The sequence below is a fragment of the Ipomoea triloba genome, chromosome 2, assembly GCF_003576645.1.
Source record: "Ipomoea triloba cultivar NCNSP0323 chromosome 2, ASM357664v1".
Classification (NCBI taxonomy): Eukaryota; Viridiplantae; Streptophyta; class Magnoliopsida; order Solanales; family Convolvulaceae; genus Ipomoea; species Ipomoea triloba.
Window position 1 is genome coordinate 23831306 of NC_044917.1, and position 21476 is coordinate 23852781.

The following is a 21476-nucleotide window of genomic DNA, read 5'->3' on the forward strand; positions in this document are numbered from 1 at the left end:
ATGTGCGTCGATTACACAGACCTTAATCAAGCTTGCCCGAAGGATCATTTCCCTTTACCAAGGATCGATCAATTAGTTGATGAGACGGCTGGCTGTGACTTATTGAGCTTTATGAACGCCTTCTGAGGCTACCATCAAATCTTCATGCACCCTGCTGACGAAGAAAAAACCGCTTTCATCACTCCAGATGGGGTATACTGCTACCGGGTAATGCCTTTCGGCTTAAAAAATGCAGAAGCCACCTATACTCGAATGGTAGGGCGACTGTTCAAAGAGCTGTTGGAAAGTCCATGGCAGCCTACGTGGATGACATGCTTGTGAAAACCAAAGATGAGAGAACTCACACAGGAGATTTGGCGGCAACTTTTGCCATAATGGAAAAATACAACCTGCGGTTGAATCTAAAGAAGTGCGCCTTCGCGGTGCGAGGAGGAAAATTCCTTTGTTACATGGTCACTCGAAAAGGAATTGAGCCTAACCCTGAAAAGGTAAAGGCTATACTCGATATGCAGCCTCCCGGGACCTTGAAGGAACTACAAAGGTTGACTGGGCGACTCGCGGCCTTAAGTAGATTCTTATCTAAGTCGGCAGACCGAGCCCTACCCTTTTTCGAAGCCATGAAGAAAAGGGAAGGGTTCCGTTGGACGGAAGAATGCCAGAAGTCGTTTGAGGAGTTAAAAGATTACCTACAAACTCCGCCACTACTATCCACCCCGAAGGAAGGGGAAATGTTGTTTCTTTACCTGGCTGCCTCTCAGAAAGCTGTTAGCTCCGTCTTAATTCGAGAAGAGGAGCGAGTACAACATCCAGTCTACTACGTCAGCTGAGCCTTAAAAACCTCGGAAATTCGTTACACCCCCTTGGAAAAGGTGGTGTATGCTTTGGTGATCACTGCCCGAAAGTTAGTATCGTATCTCCAGGCTCATCCCATTCGGGTCTTAACCGATCAGCCTTTGGCAGGTGTTTTACGAAATCCCAACTCTTCGGTGCGTTTGGTAAAATGGGCCGTAGAACTCACACAATACGGGATCGAATATCATCCGCGCCCCTCGGTGAAGGGTCAAGCCTTAGCCGATTTTATAGTGGAATGCACCGCTTAGAGTCCGGAACCTAATGCCAAGGCCCCTGAGGAAGGGGATTGGTGGGAAATGCATGTCGATGGAGCCGCTAGCCAACACCATTGCGGAGGCGGAATTATGTTGACAACTCCTGAAGGCTTCCGCCTGTACTATTCATTGACATATGAATTCAAGGTCTCCAACAATGAAGCTGAGTACAAGGCCGTGATAGGATGGTTGCGGATGACAAAAATCTTTAAAGCCCAGAGGATCCGGATAAATACCGACTCCCGCCTAGTGGTCGGACAAGTAACCGGAACATGTGAGGCAAAAAACGAAAGACTCGGTCGATATAAAAACGTCACTAAGGGACTCCTGAGTGAATTTGGGGCTTACGAGTTAGAACATGTGCCTCGCACTGAGAACACGGAAGCTGATATTCTGTCCAAGATGGCCTTAGGAGGAATACCGGATCATCTCGTAAGGATCTGTCAGAACGAACGAATCCCGCTACCCAGCATAGAGCAGAAGGTCGCTCCAAAAGACATTTGCATCACTGAGGAACTGAATCCCGAGGAACATCTGGGAGTATTCTGGATGGAAGAAATTCGCAAATATAAGGAAAAAGGGGACCTCCCTGATGACCCGGCCGAAGCAGCAAAAATCCAGAGACGATCACCCGCTTATGTGTTGATAGACGGACACATGTACAAGAAGTCATTTGGGGGACCATTACTAAGATGTCTATTCCCTTCTAAGGCAAACCAGGTCATGGAGGAGGCACATCGAGGAATTTTCTCAGCTCATCAAGGGGCCCATACGCTAGCCTGCAAGATAGTGTTACAAGGATATTATTGGCCTACTATGGTCAAGGACTGTATCGACCGAGTCGCTAGATGCGCGATATGTCAGTCTTTCGACAAGAAAGACACTCGGCCTGCCTCTTTTTATACTCCGATCACGGCAGCTATCCCCTTTTGCTAAATGGGGAATTGACATCGTGGAACCATTGCCTCAAGCGCTTGGACGGCTACGATTTTGTGTAGTGGTCGTGGACTACTTCACCAAATGGGTAGAAGCTGAGCCTCTAGCAACTATCACCGAGTTCCAATGTCGCAAGTTCCTATGGAGAAAGGTTATTTGTCGATTCGGACTCCTAGAACACCTAGTCAGTGATAACGGGAGACAATTTGATTGCCAGGCTTTTAGGGATTTTTGCCAACAATATGGAATACGACACACCAAGGTCTCTGTAGCTTACCCCCAAGCCAATGGGCAGGTTGAGAATGTTAATCGAACCATTGTGGATGGAATTCGAAGAAAGTTAAGTGACTTGGGAGGAACCTGGGTTGATGAGTTAGATCGAGTCCTGTGGGCATACCGAACGACTCCTCGGAGAGCAACCGGGGAGACCCCGTTTTCTTTGACTTATGGCTTTGAAGCTAAAGAACCTGCCGAAATTACTACCCCAACCCTTCGGGTGCTACAGTACAACGACGATGAAAATGAAGAGAATCTGCAAGTGGAGAAAAACTTCCTTAAGGAAAGGAGAGACGCAGCGTATGGACGAATGGCTGAATATCAGCAGTCAGTGAAACGCTACTATGATAAAAGAGTGAAGGAAAAGAGGTTTCAGGAGGGAGATTTGGTTTTAAGAGATCGGAACGCTAGTCAACCTAATCAAGGCGGAAAGTTTGCAATCAAGTGGGAAGGTCCTTATCGGATTCGAGAAGTCATTCGTCCGGGAACATATCGTTTGGAGACCCCGGAAGGTCAGGCTGTGGAAAAGAAGTGGAATGCGATACACTTGGAGAAGTTCTTTCAGTAGAAGGTTAGGCTTTTAAAAGATTGTAATGAAAATCATGAGTTTTAATAGAATGATCTCTTTTGCGATATCCTACTTTGCCGATGTGAGTCTGGCAGTCTGTCTGCCCTTGAGTGAGTTAGGTTGAGATAACCTAAGTCTCATTTCGATCTTCGGACCTTTATGAGTCTGGCAGTCTGTCTGCCTTTGAGTGAGTTAGTTTGAGAAAACCTTCTAGACGAGTCCTCGACTGAGGGACTCGGGATCTATAAGTTTGACAGTTTACCTACTACGAGTTAGGTTGAGAAAACCTACCAGACGAGTCCTCGACTGAGGGACTCGGGACTTGACCGTTCCTTATCATTTTTAAGACCCGCTGGAGGAATCATTAATCGGAGACAGGAAGCGAAGGAAAGACAAAATAAAGCAAGTGAGCGAGAAAGAAAAGCAGTTGTTCGTTCAAAACATAAAAGGCCTAAGATAATCCAAAGAAGCCTGACAAAGGAGTTCAAAATAAAAACGCAGCGAATATTTTTTAAGCCCCCAAGTTGCCACCAGCTGTCTCCCCTTCCGTTGAGCCAGTAAGGGGAGGGTCGCTGGAGTTTCCACGGAGGCGAGAGCGTTGCACCAGGCCGCCTTCCGCTGGCTCTTCCTCATCTGTTATGTTGAGCATTGAAGGCACAGGATTACGATCCATTCCCGCCAGAGCAGTCAAGTTAGCAGCAGAATTCAGATACGAGGAATCCATCGGAATTTGCCCGCCACTTGAGTTCTCCGGAGTGACCCTGTCAGTTTCTCTGGCCCCCTGTTGACGTACGGGGGTAGTAGGAATGCGAGAAGGGAGCTCGGCTAGTGGTGCTGGAAGGCCCCATGCCACTAGGTCAAAAGTCGGATCCCTCTGGTAATCCTCCTCCCCAAGGACCCCATGTGGTAATCCTCCTGGTAGTCGGTCAAAAGTCGGATCCCATGCGAGAACCGGGTAGATGTCACGTTGCATGTCCAAGGACCCCATGTGGTAATCCTCCTCCCCAAGGTCCGTCAGATAGAGCCGGCCCTCATCAGAACTTAGCCACTCCATAGCCAGCAGCTTTAGCCTTGAGTGAATGTTAGCCACCACGTCCTCTTCAAAGGCTCGAGAAGACTTATAAGTAGCCACGGCTAAGTCCGCAGCCTCAGCATTCTTCTTTTTCTCCGCCTCTAGTTCCGACTCCAATTGACCCACTCGAAGTGCCGAGTCGTCTAGCTCTTTCTCTCGCTTGTGGAGGTCGGCCCGCAGAGTTGGCACCAACTCCGCATCCGCTAGGAGAGGGCTCATTCTCTTCCGCATTTCAGACTAGACAGCCAGGGCCTGCCATTTAACGAAAGAGTAAGGAGAGCAATATAAAATACATGGGAGAACTTTTAATCGTAAGTTCGTAGCTTACCCGGTATAAATAGCGAGAGACGCCCTCGAAGATCTTCTCGGTGGGATGACTTTCATAATGGGCTGCGTCCTTGGGAAGGATAACTTTATCCAGCCAGTCATGCACTGAAAAAGCACCCTGGACTATGCCATCATCGGCATCGATTTCCAGGCCGACAGCCACCCTCTTGGCTGAAGGGGCTGGCAGAGAAGCATCGGCGGGGCGTTTTGAGCCAGAAGTGGCGGCAGGAGGAGGTAGAGCCCGGCGAGTCTGGCGACTGCGTGAGGGTTCTGCAGAACGAGTGGGGGAGTCATGGACAACAATCGGGTTGGAGGAGGCGGCGCGGTTCCGAGAGCGCTCTTTCAGTGCAACGTGACGGCTAGACATTTCTGAGGAGAGAGAGGGAGTGGCAGAGTCGCCGGTAAGGGCTTCGTCACTTGCTTCTTCACCTTATTCCTCTGTTCCTTCCTCTTCCTCAGCAAGAGGCGCCGGGTCAGGATCTACGAACAAATATATTAAAAAAGTAAGCAATAAAGAGAGAATTTTAAAGATAGATGACTCATCACCTGGAAGGGCTGCCCCGGCAGGAAGAAGTCTGGCTGCTTTAAGGGCCTTTAGGTTCGACCATACGCTGACTTGAAGCTCACCCAAGTCTTTCAGAATTTTCATCCCATCGGTCGTCTAAGGTTAGGAGGAGGTTTTTTGAGGCATTTGAAGAAAGAGGGTTCCTAGGTCAAGGGAAAGTCAAAGGTAGGATTGGAGGGAGATGGCCGCACAAATAGAAAAAGGGGTTTCCACCCTTTGAGAGAGTCGACCAGTCCATCGAAAATTTTACAACCGCTCCGCTGTGAAATTTAGACATAGCCCGGTGAGTTGGACCCGACTCTATTGACTAGATAGAGTTGAAGGAATAGGTTGATCATCGGATCAATCCCGAACTTTATGCAAATTGTTTGAAAACAAGTGAGGAGGCGGTGGGAGTTTGGAACGAGTTAACCGGGAGATAAAGCGAAATAGCAGAAAAAGAGAGAAGCAAATGGACTCACGGGGACTCGGAACCCGTGACGAATGGATTGGAGGTGCACCCCCACGAACCCGCCAGGAGGAGGCTCGAATACGTGAAGGTCACCAGGAGCGTAGATTTCAGCCGCTGGGCCCAATAAGTACTGGGCCTCCTCTAGTTCGCGGGCTGAAATCTTAGAGTGAAGGCCCGCCGGACGGCCGACATCTTCTAGTTTGCCAGAAGACCTTTGGAGGTCAGGGGGTAGGGCAGCAAGGGCCTGAATGGGCTCCGGATTCAAAGGAGCGGAGGAAGAGGCACCTTGTGCGCTTAATGAAGTCGAAGTATTGGGGTTTATCGTAACCCCAATGCGGCTGGGTGTAGAAGACATAATGAAAAGCAGGAACAAAGAAACCTACATGGCAGACTCGGAGGCAAAGAAAATGAGTTCAAAGGGGGATACGACTGGACTGAGGCTTAACTTGTGGATCGCCGGAAATTGATCGGAAAGTTGAGCGGAAAACCGAAGTCGCGTCGGAAAGCGGAAATCCGATGAATCTTTTGCTGGGTGAAGAAAGTGAAATAGTGAAAAGTAAAAAGAGGACGGTGAATTTTGATATTTATAGGCAAAGGGTGATAAGGGGAGATCAAGACACGTGGAGGGCGATTTAAGGAGCTGACACCAAAGAGACGTGAAGCGTACAAGAGAAGTTATTACCTTCGGGAATTACGATCGGCGCGAAGTGTAAACGGTGGCAACATTTAAGTAACCCATGGGCCTACGAAAGGACTCCAAAGGTTAGACCCGAGTCTTGAACATGGAGTCGGCACTCGGTCAACCGTGCCTCCCTGAAAAGGGAGTGTGGAAAGAAGTCATAAGGTTGGAGTTTTGGTTAGGCCGGAGTCCTGGAAATGGAGTTGACACTCGGTCAACCGTGCCTCCCTGAAAAGGGAGTGTGGAAAGAAGTCATAAGGTTGGAGTTTTGGTTAGACCGGAGTCCTGAAAATGGAGTCGGCACTCAGTCAACCATGCCTCCCTGAAAAGGGAGTGTGGAAAGAAGTCATAAGGTTGGAGTTTTGGTTAGACCGGAGTCCTGAAAATGGAGTTGGCACTCGGTCAACCGTGCCTCCCTGAAAAGGAAGTGTGGAAAGAAGTCATAAGGTTGGAGTTTTGGTTAGACCAGAGTCTTGAAAATGGAGTCGGCACTCGGTCAACCGTGCCTCGCTGAAAAGGGAGTGTGGAAAGAAGTCATAAGGTTGGAGTTTTGGTTAGGCCGGAGTCTTGGAAATGGAGTCGGCACTCGGTCAACCGTATCTCCCTAAAAAGGGAGTGTGGAAAGAAGTCATAAGGTTGGAGTTTTGGTTAGACCGGAGTCCTGAAAATGGAGTCGGCACTCGGTCAACCGTGCCTCCCTGAAAAGGGAGTGTGGAAAGAAGTCATAAGGTTGGAGTTTTGGTTAGGCCGGAGTCCTGAAAATGGAGTCGGCACTCGGTCAACCGTGCCTCCCTGAAAATGGAGTGTGGAAAGAAGTCATAAGGTTGGAGTTTTGGTTAGACCGGAGTCCTGAAAATGGAGTCGGCACTCGGTCAACCGTGCCTCCTTGAAAAGGGAGTGTGGAAAGAAGTCATAAGGTTGGAGTTTTGGTTAGGCCGGAGCCCTGAAAATGGAGTCGGCACTCGGTCAACCGTGCCTCCCTGAAAAGGGAGTGTGAAAAGAAGTCATAAGGATGGTGTTTTGGTTAGGCCGGAGTCCTGAAAATGGAGTCGGCACTCGGTCAACCGTGCCTCCCTGAAAAGGGAGTGTGGAAAGAAGTCATAAGGTTGGAGTTTTGGTTAGGCCGGAGTGCTAAAAATGGAGTCGGCACTCGGTCAACCGTGCCTCCCTAAAAAGGGAGTGTGGAAAGGCTGTGAAATTAGATAAAGGTAAGTTTGTTTTGATAAAGAGAATAATATGAAACGCGAACAGAGCCATTTATTCATTAAGATCTAGCCGAAATTACAAAATTGCCCTGGGGGGGCCCAGCAAGTTTACGGTTATGGCTACATAGAGTCCTTCAAATATTAAAAGGTCAAGCTGAAGCAGTAGGAGAGTCGGCTGACACCATGGATGTCAAAAGTTCACCCAAAAAAAATTGTTGCATGTCAATTTATTTACTTCATCTAACTTTTAAAACTAACTACAATATTATTAGTTTATTACTACTATATATAAACTAGTATTTTCGCCCGTGCATTGCACGGAATGGATTTTTTATAATATTTTAAGAATATTTGGATCGATATACAATTATATAAATTGTAACATTGAATATTATATAGCGCAATTAATGAAATTGGTTAGATTGATTATGTTTTATGATGTTTTCCTAGCTTGAATTAGAGCAAATAATTGTCCAATTATCTGTGCGATGACATCGAATACTATATAGCGCAATTTATTTTTTATTATATATTTAGATATTAAAAATAAAGATGAAATTATAAAAAATTCTAATATTGAACTTATACATTTATTTTATTATAAGATTAGTTCAAAAGTATTACACACTTAATTGAATAATATATGACTTGTTTGTTTACAATTATCATAAAATATCGATATGTAATATGACTTATGTAATTATATTATTACTAAAATAAATATGAGAAAAATGGAAAATAATTTAATTATATTATATTATGTAATATGACCAATGTTTAGCTTAATTACCATAATAATTATTAGACAATTATTATTAGTCAATTACACTAATATATGTGCAATTATACTTTTATACCTTAAGTATATTCATTTTCACCGTATCGCATTTAGTTTTTCTTCCTCCTCCATATTTGAATGAATTAATTGTAATTATTATAAAAAAATATAACAACCCATGTTTAATTAATTTTTTAAAGTTTAAATAACTTAAAGTTTTCAAAAGGAAAGTGTACTTAATTTTTTTTTAAGTTTTGAAATAATTTTCAATCAATTTTNTTATGTAATTATATTATTACTAAAATAAATATGAGAAAAATGGAAAATAATTTAATTATATTATATTATGTAATATGACCAATGTTTAGCTTAATTACCATAATAATTATTAGACAATTATTATTAGTCAATTACACTAATATATGTGCAATTATATATACTTTTATACCTTAAGTATATTCATTTTCACCGTATCGCATTTAGTTTTTCTTCCTCCTCCATATTTGAATGAATTAATTGTAATTATTATAAAAAAATATAACAACCCATGTTTAATTAATTTTTTAAAGTTTAAATAACTTAAAGTTTTCAAAAGGAAAGTGTACTTAATTTTTTTTTAAGTTTTGAAATAATTTTCAATCAATTTTCATTTAATTAGTAATATCCTTATTTTTCCAATTTGCCTAATTTCCGTTTCCTTTTCTATTAGGATTTTTCCAATTTGCCTAATTTCCGTTTCCTTTTCTATTAGGATCTTTTCAATTTGCCTAATTTCCGTTTCCTTTTCTATTAGGATCTTTTTATATTTCCTAATTTCCGTTTCCTTTTCTATTAGGATCTTTTTATATTTTCAATCAATTAGTAAAATCAGTTTTCTTTTCCATTTTATCTTTACTATTGTTTGGACGGAAAATTTACAAAGGATGATTTTATTTTTATTAATAGTAGTATAGATATAGAAGTATAGATAAGTATTCGAAATATTATTATTTGTGTAAATAATAATTAGTAAATTATTTTTTCTTATAAAATTACTCATAATTTTCAAGGAATTTTCTTATATATTTATTATTGCAGAATTTTTTTCCATTATTCTCACAATTATAATGGTTTAATTATTCTCAGAATTTGGTAAATAAAATTTTGTTACCAATTAAATTTTATTACTTTTTTTACCAATTAATTAGTAATATTAGTTTGTGTGGGGAAGTTGAAGTGGATGATTTTACTTTTATTAATAGTATTGATATGTGAATATAAAAACAATATATTACCAATTAATAGATATTAGTTCATTTCGATTTTACATTTTCTTACTAAATAAGCTTTATTAATTATTTGACTAATAAAATATTTAATTAATTGACTATAAAAGTTTGGGCGGAGAAATGAAATAGGAGGATTTTACTTTTATATATAGTATAGATTCAATATTTTTAATTATATGTCCAAATGGTTGATACGATTGAGTTATATTAAGGCACAAATATGCATAAGAGTTATATTATTATTATTATTATTATATATAATATGATTGACATTCGTAATATATTAGCATATATATAATATAATATGATTGACATTCGTAATTTTTGTATATCAGCCAAAATTCGTAATTCCTGTATTTTTTTGATAGCATATATATAATATAATATGATTGAAAATATTTGTTACGATTTAATGAACAAATTAATTTATAATTAATAGCTATTATTTTGTAATTTTCAATTCCAATAATATGTTATATTTTTGATTTAATTTTCAATTCCAATAATATATCATATTCTTGATTTAATTTTCTACTAATAAATGATGACTTTATAGACGTGATCTTCGTGTATATATATTTTTTTTTGAAGACAATTTTCGTGTATATATAAATATTACCAATTTTATTGCACGTACATTACCGTGTATAAGTGATATTAATATGCTAATATTTGTTACGATTTAATGAACAAATTAATTTAATAAAATAATATTATGTAAGCAAACAATTCATGTTAGTAGGTTATTACCATTTGAGAATTGGTTGGAAATGATTTGAAAATAAAATATAATAAATATTTGATTTAATTTTACATGTGGGACTTGCCAATTACAATTATTAGATATTATTAGAGTATATAATATAATAAATATGATTGACATTCATAATTTTTGTATCTCAGCCAGAATATGAGTACATTTAGATAAATATTACAAAAAATTGTAACAATCAAAACCACATTCTTATCTCATTAATATTATTCTATCATAATAATTACCATAATTACTAATAACCTATTATAACCAATTATAATTAATATTATTCTATCATTAATATTATTAATATTTAATATTATTATTATTATTATAATTACCATATTACTAAAATAACCCTACATTTGGGCGGGAAAATTCTAGAGGAGGATAATGCTTTTATATATAGTATAGATTTCTTCCTGCATAAATGATGTTGGTTTTCAAAGTTTAAAAATGTTAAAGGTAAAATATGTCATTATTATGATTTTAACATTTAACTAATAACAAATATAAGTATTATTGCATTAATTTATAGGTTTTGCATTGTACAACAAATGTTGTAAACAAATTTTATAAAATACCATAAATTATAAAAATTAGAAATCTAAAATAATAGTTATTATTTAAATATTATGAGCCCAAAACAAATTAATTTACGTTAATAACATAACTGAAGAAAAATTAACATAAAAANATAATTAGTAAATTATTTTTTCTTATAAAATTACTCATAATTTTCAAGGAATTTTCTTATATATTTATTATTGCAGAATTTTTTTCCATTATTCTCACAATTATAATGGTTTAATTATTCTCAGAATTTGGTAAATAAAATTTTGTTACCAATTAAATTTTATTACTTTTTTTACCAATTAATTAGTAATATTAGTTTGTGTGGGGAAGTTGAAGTGGATGATTTTACTTTTATTAATAGTATTGATATGTGAATATAAAAACAATATATTACCAATTAATAGATATTAGTTCATTTCGATTTTACATTTTCTTACTAAATAAGCTTTATTAATTATTTGACTAATAAAATATTTAATTAATTGACTATAAAAGTTTGGGCGGAGAAATGAAATAGGAGGATTTTACTTTTATATATAGTATAGATTCAATATTTTTAATTATATGTCCAAATGGTTGATACGATTGAGTTATATTAAGGCACAAATATGCATAAGAGTTATATTATTATTATTATTATTATATATAATATGATTGACATTCGTAATATATTAGCATATATATAATATAATATGATTGACATTCGTAATTTTTGTATATCAGCCAAAATTCGTAATTCCTGTATTTTTTTGATAGCATATATATAATATAATATGATTGAAAATATTTGTTACGATTTAATGAACAAATTAATTTATAATTAATAGCTATTATTTTGTAATTTTCAATTCCAATAATATGTTATATTTTTGATTTAATTTTCAATTCCAATAATATATCATATTCTTGATTTAATTTTCTACTAATAAATGATGACTTTATAGACGTGATCTTCGTGTATATATATTTTTTTTTGAAGACAATTTTCGTGTATATATAAATATTACCAATTTTATTGCACGTACATTACCGTGTATAAGTGATATTAATATGCTAATATTTGTTACGATTTAATGAACAAATTAATTTAATAAAATAATATTATGTAAGCAAACAATTCATGTTAGTAGGTTATTACCATTTGAGAATTGGTTGGAAATGATTTGAAAATAAAATATAATAAATATTTGATTTAATTTTACATGTGGGACTTGCCAATTACAATTATTAGATATTATTAGAGTATATAATATAATAAATATGATTGACATTCATAATTTTTGTATCTCAGCCAGAATATGAGTACATTTAGATAAATATTACAAAAAATTGTAACAATCAAAACCACATTCTTATCTCATTAATATTATTCTATCATAATAATTACCATAATTACTAATAACCTATTATAACCAATTATAATTAATATTATTCTATCATTAATATTATTAATATTTAATATTATTATTATTATTATAATTACCATATTACTAAAATAACCCTACATTTGGGCGGGAAAATTCTAGAGGAGGATAATGCTTTTATATATAGTATAGATTTCTTCCTGCATAAATGATGTTGGTTTTCAAAGTTTAAAAATGTTAAAGGTAAAATATGTCATTATTATGATTTTAACATTTAACTAATAACAAATATAAGTATTATTGCATTAATTTATAGGTTTTGCATTGTACAACAAATGTTGTAAACAAATTTTATAAAATACCATAAATTATAAAAATTAGAAATCTAAAATAATAGTTATTATTTAAATATTATGAGCCCAAAACAAATTAATTTACGTTAATAACATAACTGAAGAAAAATTAACATAAAAATAAACTAATTGAACTAACTTACATTTGCGGAGTTTAAAAAAAATAATGTTATTGGGTAAATGTCTCACATTTAAATATAATGTTATTAAATTAATTGAAATTCACATATTTAAGAATGATGCATCATCTCGAGATCTATCAATTTAAAATGAAGAATAATAAGAGATAATAGAACTAAAAGAAATAAACTTTGAATAAATTAGTTAAAAACATATCATAGATCTACAAATATTGAACCACAAAGTCTATTATGGACCTATTATTTAAATGATGATCTAGAGATGGTTTGATTGTGTACATTTATGGGTTGGAAAATATTTAGAAACAAAACTAAATGGTTTCCAGACATCTATTACTATTTATGATAATAAACAAAATATTAAGGCAAAAACTTGTGTGTGACTCAATCCGTGAGACGGTCTTACTGATAAACAATATTTTTATTGTTATTTTAAATAATCTTTTTATAATTAATTTGTAATAGTTGATTAATTTTTATACCTATTTCTATTTATTATTGTTATAAGTAATTTTAATAATATTGTTTATTTTTAGGGTTATTTTTATTATTAAATTAAGTTTGTTATTAAAATCTTGACAGCCCAATAATTCCTTAATCTTAATTTATTATTGTTATTATTATTATTATTATTATTAGTAGGTTAGTTTAGTTAATAAAATATGTTAGTCAATCCCTAATAATAGCCGTCAACGGTGCCGGACGAGAAACGATGAAAATCAGAAGCTTCGGACGGCAATCATCAACGGACCTGGTCTTTGGGGATCCGATTCATCAGCTGCGATGGGTGCGTGTTGAGATCGGAGGTTTCTACGACAAACTTTTGAGGAGAAGCGATTGGGCTGGAGATTATAAATAGGGTGCGAAATCGGTAAAGGATCATCAATTACCGGATCAATTCTGGTTCGGCAGCAGAAGAATTCCAGTAGCAGCTTCGCAATTGGTCCGATCGATCGTCGCACGGTGATCTCCGGTGCAGGTGCGGAAAACTCCGAGACGCAGCAGTCCTTTCCTTCCAGTGGCAATTTCGATCCTTCTTCGTCGACGGTCTCAATTTGTGGGCGGTGGAATTTCTCACGGTACAGCAACAAGATTTTGTCAGTGTTGGTTTTGCTTTCTTTTCCTCCTATTCACAATCCACTTTATTAAAACCACTAATTTTCAATTTGTGAATTGAGGAGCTTTTGTACTGGTACAGTTTGTTTAAGTCTTATTACTGCTGCAATTAATTGGCGATTAAAATGCTTTGCTAATTTTCCTTATTCTAGGGGCATGAATTATTTATGAGTTAATACCCAAAATGGTCCTCCGACTATAGCGTAATACTCGATTTAGTCCCGAAGTATTTTTCGTATCCAATTTAGTCCTCCAACTTGTAAAATCATACGCAATTTGGTCCTCCGTTACAATTGTCGTTATTGAACCGTTATTTTGAGGGTAAAATAGTCATTTTATTTGAGCAAAATCTGTTTCTAATCTGTTTCTTCCCCAGGTCTCTGGTCTCCGTCGCAACTCCAGGAAGAAAAACACCATTTTCGATCTTGATCTTCTTTCACAGATCTGAAGCACCATTTTCGATTTCTAGGTTTAATTTTCATGAATTTAGCTTGCTTTTCAGAAGAGATTTGAGCTTGCTTAATTTTCATGAATTTAGCAAAAACCCCAGTACAAAACAAGCATAAACCAAAAAAATCTTATTACCAAACCCAGTACAAAAAGATTCTCAGAATTGAGAAATCCAAATCCAAATCCTGGAGGATCCCCCACGTCGTCTTCCCTGCGTTATCTGCACGGTTCGGCGATGGCTGCTGTTACAGTCGACGGTGGCTAGCGATCGGCTCATGGCGGCGGCGCTCTCGCCGGTTGCGACAGTCGCGAGGTTGGGATCGGTGGCGCGGCGGTCGACGATGGCATCCTAGCGGCCATCGTCTCCTCCCCTGCTGACTGTTTCTATCGACTGTCGGAGATGGCAAGCATCTGCAGTGGCGGTGGCAAGTGTCGGCGGTGACATGAGATGGCGTGCGTCGATGGTGGCGCTGCCCCCCCCCCCCTTCGCGTCTCTCTCTCTCTTCACGTTACAGATTGGAGAAAAACCGGCGGTAGAGGAGATGACGTGCGTCGGTGGTGGCGCTGGCCAGCGGCTCTCCGCGACCCTCTCCCCCTCCGCGTTTCTCTCTATCTCTCGTTTTTCTCCATCCAACTCCAGTGCTGCTTTTATTTCCCCCCAAATGATGAAATCAGTTCTTCAATTGGTGATTTTGCGGAAGAGGAGAGACACCGGCTAGAGAGTGGTGGGTGGGGTACCCAATTTGGTCCCTCGACAATTAAAATGACGTTTTTGCCCCTCTTTATAACGGCAAATGGATGGCAATTGTAACGGAAGACCAAATTGCGTATGATTTTACAAGTTGGAGGACTAAATTGGGTACGAGAAATACTTCGGGACTAAATCGAGTATTACGCTATAGTCGGAGGACTATTTTGGGTATTAACTCATTATTTATCATGAGAAATTCTGCAGTAGTTTAGGTTTGATTTTCGCCAAGGCAATTAAGTTTTATCTTATGTTTCATATGAGACTAGTTGTGTTTAATCTGGCCAATTCTGACATTAATTAGTCATTTGAGAGAATTAACCGAATACAAATCATGCCGGTTAATTCTAGGCTCTGTAAGATAAAGGGATAAATAATATGACTGTCTTGTTGGGGTGTTTATTTGGTTCTTAAACTCGGGTATTCCGTAAGTTCTTTTAGGCATAATGGGTTTTAATGGTTTGAATAAATGTTTTGTACATATGAACGGTTAAAGCACGTAACTAGCTCTGGATGCCATACGGAGTAGTTATATTAGTGAAAGAACGAACCCTCTATTAATTGGCAGTATTAGACTTAACGTGCAGAATTAGTAATGGTTATTGATTCATGTTCTTAGGTTTCTCCAGTTTGATTGTTTATTTGATATTCTGGTTCTTGGTAATTTCTCCGTTCGCTTTCCTGAGTTTTTATTCAATTGCCTTGCATTTAAATTGATCTTTATTGTTGGTATTTATTTCTAGTAGTACTTTAAATTGTAAATTCACTTAGTTTACTTGTGAGCTTATTAAATTGCATCGTTACAATTTCCTTTGGGATCGACCCTTGCTTTTGCACACTATCACTACACTGACTCGTGCACTTGTGAGGACTATTTAAAATTGTCCATCACTTACACAAGTGTTACTCAAAGTTTAAAATATCACTACAGTAAATTTTGACACAAAACTCAGATATCAATGTAAAATTTTAAAATAAGAATGTTTTTTCATGCAAGGAAAAAAATCATATACTCCCTCCGTCCCATTTTACCTGTCCTATTTACTATTCATTGGTCAAACCAACTCTTTCTTCATTGCTTATTTTCTTTAGTAATTTTTTATTATTTTTAAATTTAATTTTTTGTGTTTAATAGTACTTTTGATGTAGTTTCTAAATATATAAATTTTATATATTAATACTAAACTTAATATTATGAAAAATTGGATTAAAAATAACTTCAGTCAAGCCTCGTTATACGAACCAGATAACCAAAATGGGACGGAGGGAGTAATATTTATCAATATCTATATAATAATAAAAATTATCCATTTCTCTTTTTATCAATTTATGTAGACATATATTATATTTATAGTATTTTGTACAATATAAAAATATATACACATTTTTTTTAAAGAATTGTGATTACTGGTGTAATTATACACGTTAATTACTACAATGATTACTTATAAAAAATTTATTTTAAAATATATCTAAACTCATACTCTTAATTAAAAATTCCAAAATATTTAAAAAGTTTCTAAATATGTAATATAGTTAGGGACTACATTAATCCATATAAATTTAAAAATTAAATTCTTTTAATTTGTAAATGTAATTTTCTTAATTATAATTAACAAAATATAAAATATTATTAAAAATAAAATTATAAAATTAACAAAATATGTATTCATAAATATTTATATTTTTAAAAATGCATATATACATATACTTGTGCAATATATTAATCATACAAAATTAAAATGCTAATTTTTTAATTTCTAAATTTAATTATTTTAATTATAATATATCAATATAAATTATAATTACAGAAATTATATTATAGAATTTGCATATATACATATTAATAATATTATTTATATATACACTGTATTACACAATCATATAAGAAAATGAATCTAATTAGAGTTTAAAATCACATATATAAAATTTATAATTTATATTTTTTTAATTTCTAAGTATAATTTTCTTAGTTATTATTCATATTGTTAGAATTATAATATATATGAAATACGATTAGGAATAATTCAATTTAATTATGTAAATTTTTCTCTTTAAATTTATATAAATATGTACATGATTAGAGATTATATTAATCATATAAAATTTTAATTTTGTATGCTATGATAATAGATACTTGACCAAATATATGAAAATTCAACTATATTATTATATTGTACATTTTAATATATTTATATTTTTAAATTTTTTATTTAAATTCATAATAACAAAATTTTTTCCGTGCACTGCACGGGTAAAACACTAGTTAAGGTATAAAAATATAATTACCTAATAATTATTAGGCTCGCATATATGCTTCTTTAATAGGCCGTACGTAACTTGTAATATGGTAAAATAAGACAGAATAATTTAATTAAAACAAATAAGATTGAAATTTAATTTAAATCACTTTTGTTCTTCAGTGGTAAGTACCTTTGTCAGATTCTCAATAATATATATATTGGTTGCCAATCTCAGATTGTTGCTCACGTGTCAACTAATGGATGGTAATTACCTCTGCCACTAAACTCATTATAATCAGTAAAAAAAAAAAAAAAAATACAGAGATTGGCAAACATAATATTATTATACTTACTTATATATATTTTCAGTCTTCCTGAGCCTTGCATGTATTCTTCTTCAATAGGTCGTACGTAACCTGTAATATGATAAAATAAAACAGAATAAGCATACACTTAAAGTTGCATATTAATAATTAACTTTCAAAATATGATTATGCAATAACTTTTCAACATACTTTCCTTGGGGATTTTGCATCCATTTACAAATCTCGAAAGAGTTTGTTGAAAAACTTAACAAACTCTTGAAGGAAGGAAAAATCTATGATATTCATAATTATGTTGTGCAAACGTTACACATGAAGTTTAAGTCGTGCGAGCACAAGTACATTATGAAAGTGAACAATGACACTTTGGTTAGCGTGACAAATCAAGATGAATTTGATTTTCCCAAACATATGTTCAAACTAAAAAAAAATTGGGTCGGTGAATGCTCCCAGAGGATAATTGGTAAATTTTTGTTATAATTTTGTTCTATATTGGGTGATTTTTGAATTTCTTTTTTCATACACTAATAATACATTCATGACTGTCAACTTAAAATGGTTTGGTTGTTCCTCGCAAATTTGATTGGTCGTGTAGTTCCATTACTGAGCCAAAAATTATCCAAGTCAAATTGAAATCCGCAAATGTTGATTGATTTCGTTATTGAAGATTTCCGGTAAGTATTTTTTTTAGATGGCTTTTTGATTTGTTTAACTATAAATATAATATAGCCTTCAGCAAGTTCACAGTTGTTTTCCACTCAGAGAGAGACAGTTGACGATAACCCTGTGGGACGAGCACGTTGATTTTATCTTGTCTTACTATAATGCTAATTTGGCAGATCAACTGGTCATTAATACTCCAACTTTGTAGAGCCTGTAAGTAATTACACAGTGGCAATCATAAATTTATTTGATTAAATTATAACTATTGAATATTGTTTTTGATATTAGATTGTGAGGTTAGGATCTCCCGTTCCTACACTGCAACAAAGTTTTTGTTCAACTATGAATTTCCTGAGTTCCTCACTTTCAAGGAGAAGTAAGCCAGTTTTTTTTTTTTTTTTTTTTTTTTACTCCATATAATATTTTAATGGAATAAGGGTCAAATAGGTCATCCAATTACACAACAAAATGCAATTGAGTCATCGAACTAAAAATAAAATAATTAGGTCCCCAAACAATGCAAAATAATGCAATTTAACCTAAAATGACCTGCTGACCTAATAACATGCTGACGTGACAGTTACCAAAATTTCAAATATTTTTTAAAATTTTATTTTAATAAATTTAAATTAAATAATAATTTTTTTTTTTAAAAACTTGTCTTCTCCGCTTAGAAGGCGAGGCTGCCTTCTCATCTGAGAAGGAGGTCAGGTCACCTTCTCAATACAGAAGGCAACTGGGTCGCCTTCTCATTGAAGAAGGCGAATTTTTTTAAACAATTATTTAATTTAAATTTATTAAAATATAATTTAAAATAAAATAAAATAAAATTCGATAACTGCCACATTGGTATTTTAGGTTAAATTGTATTAGTTTACATTGTTCAGAGACTTAATTGTAGTTTTTTTTGATTTTGATAGCCGAATTGCCTTTAGTTGGATCGTTATGGCAAATTATTGTGTGGACCATGAATATAAGGTACATTTTTATTATACTAAAAGTACATTATTTTTGTACTAAAGGTACATTATTTTTGTACTAAAGGTACATTATTTTATAGTATATATAAAATAATGCACTTTCAGTACTTAAATAATGTACTCTAAAATAATGTACTTTATATACAAAAATAATGTACTTTTAGTACATTAAAAATGTACTTTTTATTTATGGTCCACATAACTGTGTGGACCATGGTCCATGCAATAATGATTGGATCGTTATACCGTGGACCCTGATCCGAAACGAGCCGCGCGTATGCAACGTATTACAGATTTTTTTTAAAATTAAAATATAACTGTAATTTGAACAACAACAAAAACAGTGACGAAGAAGCAAGAACAAAAAACACACACAAGTTCATCAGATCACAAAAACACACACAGAACATGAATACACAGAACATTTGCTTAGAATACACAGAACGTTTGTCTAGAATATATACACAGAATATTTGACACAAAATACACAGAACTCATCCTCCTAACATTCAAATGCACAAGCACATCAAAACTTGTGTTAATAACATGAATACACAGAACAGTTGCATAAAATACACAAAATATTGACACAAAATACACAGAACTCATCCTGCTAAACATTTGAATGCACAAACACATCACAACCTGTGTTACTAACATAAATACAAAGAAACATTTTGGTACGGGGTGCACAATACCACGATATGAATTTCCCCTTTAGTTGTATAGTATTTGACCTTTATTCATATTTTAATTAAAACATGTTTGATGATTACATATTTAAATCAATATGTTCAGAGTATAAGCTCAAGTTCAAGAATCACTGAATTTAGATTATTTGAAGCGTTGTCCAGTGAAAATGTCACAACTACTTCTTTGGAGGATAACATTATAAAACATAATCGATTCAACTCACAATTGCACTATATCGATCCAACCCATCAATTGAAGCATTGTCGAGCGAAAATTACATAAAACACGATCACATAAAAAATGGGTGAAAATTATAGTCCGATTTAGAAGATTTAGAAGGGTAAGTGCATGGACGTGATTTTTAGGCCGGCATTTGATCCAACAGATCCCGTAGTGATAATGATGTGCAGTTTGTATAGTTATCTTCATCAAATTTACCCATAATTTGAACCCAACATCCTGTTCATACAGTTACAAAAGATTATCATTAAGGATGAAATAAAATATTAAAGAGTACTATATAAACCCCGCAAGGCATAGTCATCTTCATATCTTCAGATCCGCCATCTAATTTAATCTAGTGTGTTAACCATGGCAGCTGCTCGAGCGTTTCTCTTTCTGTGTCTTTCGCTATTGTTAGTTCAGAGTTTTGGTAGGGAAAATTTTGTGAGGGTTAGCAGTGAGAATCATGGAAGAGCTGAACACCCAGAGTGGCTGGTGTTTTGGCATCAACACCCTCCATTGCCTTCTTGGCTTCCTAAAACCAAATGGCCATTCCCTCATCCCCCATTGCCTTCTTGGATTCCTAAAACCAAATTCCCTCACCCTCCATTGCCCTCTTGGATTCCTAAAACCAAATTCCCCCACCCTCCATTGCCTTCTTGGATTCCTAAAACCAAATGGCCATTCCCTCATCCCCCATTGCCTTCTTGGATTCCTAGAACCAAATTCCCTCACCCTCCATTGCCCTCTTGGCTTCCTAAAACCAAATTCCCTCACCCTCCATTGCCCTCTTGGCTACCTAAAACCAAATTCCCCCACCCTCCATTGCCATCTTGGATTCCTAAAACCAAATTCCCACACCCTCCATTGCCCTATTGGCTTCCTAAAACCAAATTCCCTCACCCTCCATTGCCTTCTTGGCTACCTAAAACCAAATGGCCATTCCCTCATCCCCCATTGCCTTCTTGGATTCCTAAAACCAAATTCCCTCATCCCCCATTGCCTTCTTGGCTTCCTAAAACCAAATGGCCAGCTTTCCCACACCCTCCATTGCCATCTTGGCTGCCAAAGAACAAATGGCATTTCCCAACACTCCCTTCAGGCGGTAGCAAGTGGCCATGGCTACCACACCACAGCACCAAAACCAAATGCGCTTCAACCCCTGCAGTAATCGAGAGTTGCATGAAAGAGGGCTTCTCATCTAGTCACATCAATGGAGGCTACAAATTCTCAACGGAGTGTTGCAAGTCTGTTGCAGAGATCAAAGATGAATGCAGTGATGAGTTGTACGTTCCGGCGATCAAATATCAGTGCCACTTCACTCATGCATAACTTTGTTTAATTAGCTTAGGTTTGTGGCTATTAATTAGGAAAAATAAATGTGCTGGTAGTAGCTAGTCTTAATATTGATTACCTCAATCAATTAATTTATTAGTTATTAGATTTACAAATGAAGAATTTGGATATATATCAATATTATATTCTCTTTTGAATATTTTGAAATTCATATTAATGTTATTCAATGGTGTTGAACCTTTAAAGAAATTCATTATATATATATATATATATATATATATATATATATATATATATATATATATATATATATATATATATATA

General features: G+C 35.1%; 1 protein-coding gene across 1 annotated transcript; it reads left to right on the forward strand.

The window, feature by feature from the left end:
- The first annotated feature begins 20225 nt into the window (after positions 1 to 20225).
- On the forward strand, positions 20226 to 21188 carry LOC116010935 (proline-rich extensin-like protein EPR1). The gene has a single exon (XM_031250428.1). The coding sequence runs from the start codon at positions 20226 to 20228 to the stop codon at positions 21186 to 21188; it is 963 nt and encodes a 320-aa protein (XP_031106288.1).
- The last annotated feature ends 288 nt before the right edge of the window (positions 21189 to 21476 follow it).